The sequence below is a fragment of the Prunus dulcis genome, chromosome 6 (genome assembly GCF_902201215.1).
Source record: "Prunus dulcis chromosome 6, ALMONDv2, whole genome shotgun sequence".
Lineage (NCBI taxonomy): Eukaryota > Viridiplantae > Streptophyta > Magnoliopsida > Rosales > Rosaceae > Prunus > Prunus dulcis.
In genome coordinates, this window is record NC_047655.1 from 5,451,272 (window position 1) to 5,458,785 (window position 7,514).

The 7,514-nt window shown below is 39.3% G+C and overlaps 1 protein-coding gene across 2 annotated transcripts; it reads left to right on the forward strand.

Moving 5' to 3' along the window:
* Window positions 1-243: 243 nt before the first annotated feature.
* LOC117632553 (serine/threonine-protein kinase PCRK1) lies at window positions 244-3,276 on the forward strand. Of its 2 annotated transcripts, XM_034366067.1 has the most exons (5): window positions 244-785; window positions 1,423-1,683; window positions 1,853-1,916; window positions 2,017-2,099; window positions 2,354-3,276. In XM_034366067.1, the coding sequence occupies exons 1-5, from the start codon at window positions 396-398 to the stop codon at window positions 2,912-2,914; spliced, it is 1,359 nt and encodes a 452-aa protein (XP_034221958.1). In that variant the 5' UTR covers window positions 244-395; the 3' UTR covers window positions 2,915-3,276. The 2 variants fall into 2 exon arrangements, with proteins under 2 accessions (XP_034221958.1, XP_034221959.1); XM_034366068.1 differs by lacking the exon at window positions 1,853-1,916 and having other exon boundaries at window positions 247-785; window positions 1,977-2,099.
* The last annotated feature ends 4,238 nt before the right edge of the window (window positions 3,277-7,514 follow it).

Genomic DNA, 7,514 nt, shown 5'->3' on the forward strand with positions numbered 1-7,514 from the left:
TAACTATGCTATACAATTGAGTGACAATAAATAAAGTTTGATGAGGGCTCGACAACTTAAAACTCAGTGGTGTCAACTATTTTGCTCCAATATTTCCCTTATTTGAAAATGAAACACGAAGTTTACCAAAAAAACAAGAAAAACTACCGACTTTTTTGTTTGCTTCTGCCTTTTTCACAACAAAATCGCCGCCTAATTTTGCTTAGTACAAAGACACAAACTATTTCCTACTTTCTTTTTCTGGTCCGAAGAAAAATAACATATATAAAAAAATATTTCCAACTTCGTCGTTGTGAATTTTTGATTTGTGATCCAATTCCAAGCCCCTCTCTCTTGACTCTCTCTCTCTGTCTCTGTCTGCGACTTGGGAAGTTCGTTCAGACTTTTTGGGGCAGATGAAGTGCTTCCATTTCACTAATGGGGAGAGGCGGGACGACGAGGAACCCGGCATCGTTTGTCGGGCGGCGTCGAAGGTGTCGTGGGCGCGTTCACTCAGCGTGGCCTCCAGCAGCTACGACACCACTCGGCGGTCTGAGTTCGACTTGGACTCGAGGGACCTGTCCGACTCGGTCGCCTTCCAGGAGTTGCTGAGCCTGCGGCGAGCCAATGATCTGAGGGTGTTCAAGTTCTCGGAGCTCAAGTCGGCGAGCAGAGGGTTCAGTAGGGCCCTGCTGATTGGGGAAGGAGGGTTTGGGTGCGTTTACAGAGGGATCGTTAAGGGCTCTGACGACGATGCCACTAAAATGGACGTTGCTATCAAACAGTTGAATCGTAATGGCTTCCAGGCATGCCCCTTTATCCTTTCTTTTTTTTTCTTTATATTGAAATTTGAACTTTTGGCTTTGTTATTGTCAAAAAAAAATTATGGATTTGTGAAAGTTTTCGATCTTTATTCACTCGAACAATCGAAGTGTTGCTTTGGATTATTATTTTACAGAGTTTTATGAAGCAATTTTAGAACTTTTTTTGAATTGCTGAAGCCTTTCATTTCAACTGTTTGGGAATCAATCTTGTTCAGTGTTCACTTTCTGCTTTTTCTGGGACTATTGCTTTCTTGGTTCTTTTTAGTTTTGGTTTTTTGTTAGTTTGTGGGGTTGGGGTGGAAAAGTTTGCTTGAATTCTAGATAAGGTGGATTTGTGGTGTCATCTCAGTTACATTGCTTGAATACAGGCTGGGAAATGGCATATTTCAACAATAATCAACTGTTCTAGAAAGGAAATGATGTTAAAGTGTAAAGCTTGTTAGAGCATAGATTCTGTACTAACTAACTGTTGTTGTACAGATTTACAAGTATGTTTTGCTCATAGGAGAATCTGATTAGTGACTAGTTCCAGATGCAGTTTTCTTTACATGTTTTATGTTTGGAATTGTAGTTGTCCAAGTTTTTTGAGGTTTATGCTATTTTCCATTCTAGTGTTCAGGGGCATAAGGAGTGGATTAATGAAGTAAACTTATTGGGCGTTGTCAAGCACCCAAATCTTGTTAAGTTAGTGGGATACTGTGCAGAAGATGATGAAAGGGGGATTCAACGGCTTCTGGTTTATGAACTTATGCGTAATAAAAGCTTGGAGGACCATCTATTGGTTCGATTTCCATCATCTCTCCCATGGATGACAAGATTAAAAATTGCTCAAGACGCAGCACGTGGATTGGCATATCTGCATGAAGAAATGGATTTTCAGGTACCTTCTTGTATGTTTTAACAAAATTGCCACTGACTTTTGTTTCCATGTTTGGATCGTATACATATTTATGCTCACGTTTTCATTATCTAAAGTACAGATAGATCAATTGTCTGTAGTCTTTTCCCTTGTGGGTGTACTTAAATTTTCTGATTTTTTTTTATAACAGATTATATCTGCAAGTAAATGCCTCCGCCACTTTTCTCATATTCGGTGGCCTATATTTTCTTTAGGTTACTTTCTCAACTGCTCGCTAGTCAATATGATTTGGATCTGCCTTATAATTGGTGCAGCTAATATTCCGCGATTTTAAACCGTCAAACATTCTGCTAGATGAGGACTTCAATGCAAAGCTTTCGGACTTTGGACTGGCAAGGCAGGGACCTCCAGAGGGAACGAGTCATGTTTCTACATCAGTAAGTTGTATTATCTTTTGAGCAGAGAAGGTTTATTTTTTTACAGTGAATTTGGGCATATCATCATCGTAACATGTTGGGACACAATCACAAAGTCATTGGAAAAAAGTAAATGGTTGTCTGAATATTATAGGCCCTCTTTTGAAATGGAACCTATTAATGATAACTTCTGACTTCTTTACTTGTTTTTTTGCGGATTGTAAGTCTGCTATTATGCGCAGTGCATTACTTACAATGAACATTCATTTTTATAGGTTGTGGGCACCATAGGATATGCGGCGCCGGAATATGTACAAACAGGGAGGTTGACTGCCAAAAGTGATGTATGGAGCTTTGGAGTGGTTCTCTTTGAGCTCATCACAGGAAGGAGGGCGGTGGAGAGAAATTTGCCACGGAGTGAGCAAAAGCTTTTGGAATGGGTCAGGCCTTATGTTTCAGACTCAAAGAAATTCCACCTCATTGTGGACCATCGGCTTGAAGGACAGTTTTGCATCAAATCAGCTCAAAAACTTGCATCATTAGCTAACAGGTGTCTATCAAAACAACCAAAGTCTCGCCCAAAAATGAGTGAGGTGGTTGTGGTTTTAGGAAGCATCATAGATGAGCTGTCATCTCAAGATGAGGTTGTCCATGAACCTGTTATTGACACTGAAGAAGCAAAGGAAGAAACTGTGGAGGAAACCGAGATCGAGACAACCAAACAAGGAAACAAAAAAAGGGTTTTCGATATAAGAGAAATGGTAAACTTTAGAAACAAATCTATTGGGAAGCTAGATTGGAGAAACTGGACCCCTGGGTTGATAAGAACTTGGTGATTAAGCTATCAGCCAAGTTTATGGCAGAAGAAAAAAAAAGAAAAAAAAGCTTCATCCATTTGCTTTGCTCCCCGTTGGAAATGAAAGATGGGTGCATTTCTACCTTCACATTGAAGACAATAGATGCTTGTTCTTCAAAACTAATAGAGGTATGAGGTTCTTCTCCATTTTTTTCTTTTTTGCCAGATGGTTGTAAATATAATTTGTAAAGGAGGCTGCACTTTAGAGGCATGCATCCTTTTCTGTAATACACAAAATGAGGCGCAAATTCATGTTCTCTCCCCTGTATTATGAGTATCACCGTCCTAGTGGTGATCGTGAATAGAGGCAATCCAATGTTAAATGTGTTTTGTAATCCAAAATGTTCTGTTATTTAGGTTTACAAAGTACAAGCAGATGTGGCGATATTTATAATTTCTGCTTAGCGGGAGATGTAAGAGTTTTTGGTAGGGTGTTAGATGTGACTCGTCGCGCACAATCAAAGAAGAATTCAAATAAAGACGAGCTCACATCACAAAATGGGTTCTAGGTCTCTTTAACAGTCCATGTAAGTGGGTCCCACAATGCATGAAAGGCTGAAAATCACCCATTCGTGCATGAACGAACGGTTAGGTATTACTCATGCGCGCGAGAGAGCGACAATTTTTAGCACTACTATCTTTGACTGTTTGGTTTCAATTTCTTTTGGATACATAAGAGCAAGTCCAGCAGTTGGCCTGGACTCGGGCTGGGTTTGGGCAAAAAATGGAGGTCCAGCAGTTGGAAGCAGCCAGGGCGAGGTGTGGGGTCCACGTGACTGGGCAGGCCCGAAGGCGATTTCGGCCCGAGCTTGGGCCCGAGGGCGATGACGTCATGGCTGACGCCAGGCTGGTGTCAGCCCTACCGCATTCAAATTTTTTTTTACCATTGGCGCGTGCCAACGTTAAAAAAAAATTCAAACGGACCACTACAGTAGCCGCCAACGGCTACTTTACACGTGGCAGCCTCTGGTCTCTCCGATTCGATTTTTTTCTTCAATCTAACGGCAACCAATTTTTCTGCAATAAAAAATTGAAAAAAATCGAATTTTTTTTAAAAAAATACATAAAAATTACTGAACTTTTTGTGTATAAATACCAACCAATACTCTTCACTTTTAACACCAAATCCTCATATATTTTCTTCTCCTTCTACTATTGTTCACTTTCTCCTCAAAATTTATTCACTTTCTATTCAATATTTTTTCACTTTGAAGTAATATTTTTTCACTTTGAAGTTGTATTTTTTTCTATCATATTATGGGTTCTTCTAATGAAAATGGAGGGGCATGGAGCATGATGGAAGATGTTAGCTTGTGTGAGGCTTGGGTCCAAGTTAGTCATTGTCCCGTAACGGGCAATGAGATTAAATTTTCTCATATGTGGAAAAAAATTCATCAAGCATTTTGTGAAAGGGCAATTGGTTCTACACGTACAGAAATGGCATTATCTAGTAGGTGGAAAGTTCTTAATAAAGAGTTGGGGAAATGGAGAAATGCTTTAGCAAAAGCTATTGACAACCATCAAAGCGGAGAAAACCTTAGCAGTGAGGTAAATTATTTGTCATTTTCCTTCTATTAATTTCTATGTCATATTAATTTTTATTTAAATGTTTCTTGCAATTTATATATTTTGTTAATATGTCTCTAGTTTTTTTTTTTTTTTTATACATGTTGCATTTTTTTTTAAATTTCTTTAATTTGCATTAGTTTTTTTTTACATGTTGCATTGCCAATATTTTATAAATTTTCTTGCATTTCCATTTAATTTTTTTTTATAGATTATGCAAGCACAAATGTGGTTTGGTGCTATTGGGCAAGGGAAAAAAAGTTTCAACCATACCCATTGTTGGGAGGTGGTGAAGACTTGTAAGAGATTCCAAATTATTCCAACCGGTCCGACGGTAGTCTTGAACGAGACTCCACTTCATGAGACGCCGGCATCGGATTCACCTATGGATTCCCCGATGAGTCAAGACTCACCCATTGAAAATGAGCCAAGGCCTATTGGGAGGAAGGCGGCGAAGGCGAAGAGAGGGAGTAATTCTAGCAAGAATGCATCTAAATTTTTGGAGGAACTTTCAAAGCACCAAGCCATGAGAATTGAAATGGACTTGAAACAACAAGAGCACGATATGGCTATTCAAGTAGAATATGCAAAAGAAAGGGAGTATGTACGCAAAGAAAGGGAGTATGTACGCGAACAAAACATTGAAAAAAAAGATCGGGAAACCATGGCCATGGATACAAGCCATATGTCCCCTGAAACAAAACAATTTTGGAAGCTAGAACGAAGGGATGTTATGAGACGAAGACTTTTTCGTGACGATGGACCTAGCAACACGGATTGGTTAAATGATGGAAACCATTAAAATAGTTTGTTTGCCTTTCATGTCTTAGTTTACTTGCCTTTGATTTCATTGTATTTTTTGTTTTGTTTAATTCATGTATTTTATTTTATTAGTTGTATTGCTTTTCTTTTAGTCAATAAAGAAAATATTCAACAAAAATCCTTTTTATTCAAAACATTCCATACATAAAAAAACAAACCACAACCAAAGCATAAAAAAAAATAAACAAACCACAACCAAAGCATAAAAAATAAACAACCCACAACCAAAGCATAAAACATAAACAACCCACCCACAACAAAAAATAAACAACATACAACATAAACATAATAAATTAAAAACAACTTCTTCACTTCACTTCATTCACCTTCATTTCCTTCATTGCCTTTCACCGCCCATAAATGCTCCATCAAGTCAACTTGACGGTGTTCATGAATATATGACGATTGCATCTCCGTGTAGCGATCAATCATACGGGGCATGAAACTACCGTCTCTAACCAACGGTTCATGCTGCACTGGTTCTCCATTTGGCCCCACTGGTTTTTCATAAATTCGTGTTAGGGCCGTGTCCATGGGATTTGGTTCATACACGTCATCAGCATCGTAATCATATTCATCTTCCACAATCATGTTATGGAGGATGATACAAGTCATCATTATACTCCTAAGCACCTCCTCGTCAAATAGACCTACCGCGCCCCTGATAATAGCCCACCGAGCTTGAAGGATACCAAAGCACCTCTCAACATCTTTTCTGTACCCCTCTTGATAGCGAGCAAAAATTTTTTGCTTATGGGATCGGGGATGTGGAATTGTTTTCACAAATGTTGTCCACCTCGGGTAGATGCCATCAGCTAGATAATACCCGTTCTGGTAGATGGTATTGTTAATTTCATATGTGATATTTGGGGCTTCACCTCTCAAAATATCATTGAACACCGGGGATTGACCTAGGACATTCAAATCGTTTTGAGATCCGGCAACTCTGAAGAAGGCGTGCCAAACCCATGTATCAAAACCAGCAACTGCTTCCAGGATGATACTTTTCTGCCCTTTTCTATTTCCGTAGTCCCCTTGCCAAGCAGTTGGACAATTTTTCCACTGCCAGTGCATGCAGTCAATGCTACCAATCATGCCAGGAAATCCTCGAGACTCAGCTTTTTGGAGAAGCCTTTGCAGGTCCCTGGGCGTAGGTCTGCGGAGGTAGTCTCTGGTGTACAGAGTTTCCACTGCATCACAAAATCGCACCAAGCTCTCCAAAACAGTGGACTTCCCCATCCGAGCAATCTCATCCACCTGATCAGCAGATGACCCATACGCCAACATTCGTATCACAGCTGTGAACTTCTGCTCTGGAAGAAGTCCCAAATTTCCAGCACAATTTCTCTTTTGAACAAAATATTCATCATAATTGCAAATATCATGCATGATTTTATTGAACAAATGGGGTTGCATTCTATATCTCCCTCGAAAATGAACATCAGAGTACAGAGATTGTGGGATAAAATAATCTTCCATAAGATTCTTACCCCGGGAATGTCTATGTCTGTCCACATTTGGGCGACGGCCTTCTCGTGAACCACGGCGACCCTGGTTTTCTTCCTCCAACAAAGCAACTGCTATGCCAAGTTGCTCATCTAGTTCTCTCTGCGCCCTTTTGCTTGCAGCTCGTCTACGCATTCTTTCTCTAGTTTCTCGCTCTTGCCTCTCCAAAACCTCTTCCATGTCTGCCATTGAGAATGGAGAATGAAATCTAAAATTTGAGAAATGGAAATGTAGAGAAGAACTGGTGTGGGAGGTATGAGCTGAACCTCTGGTTTTATAGAAAAATGTACACATATAGATATGACACGCGGCGCAATCTTAGAGGGTGAAAATCTTATCTGAAATTTGAAATTTGAAATTTATCTGAAATTTGAATTTCGAAATGTATCTGAAATTTGACATTTTGAATTTATCTGAAATTTGAATTTTGAAATGTATCTGAAATTTGAAATTTATCTGAAATTTGAAACCGAAAATCTTATCCGATATGAATAGTATTGACACGTAGGAACCCAAAAATCTTATCCGAAAATATTATCCAAATTAATTGTTTAAGTAAACAAAGTTGTGAAAAAAACAAAAAAATGAATAGTATTTGCCATGGCAAGCCCCAACTGCTGGAAACACATTTTGCTGGAGGGGGCTAGGGCAGCCACTATTCACGTGAATAGTAGCTGCCCTAGGGC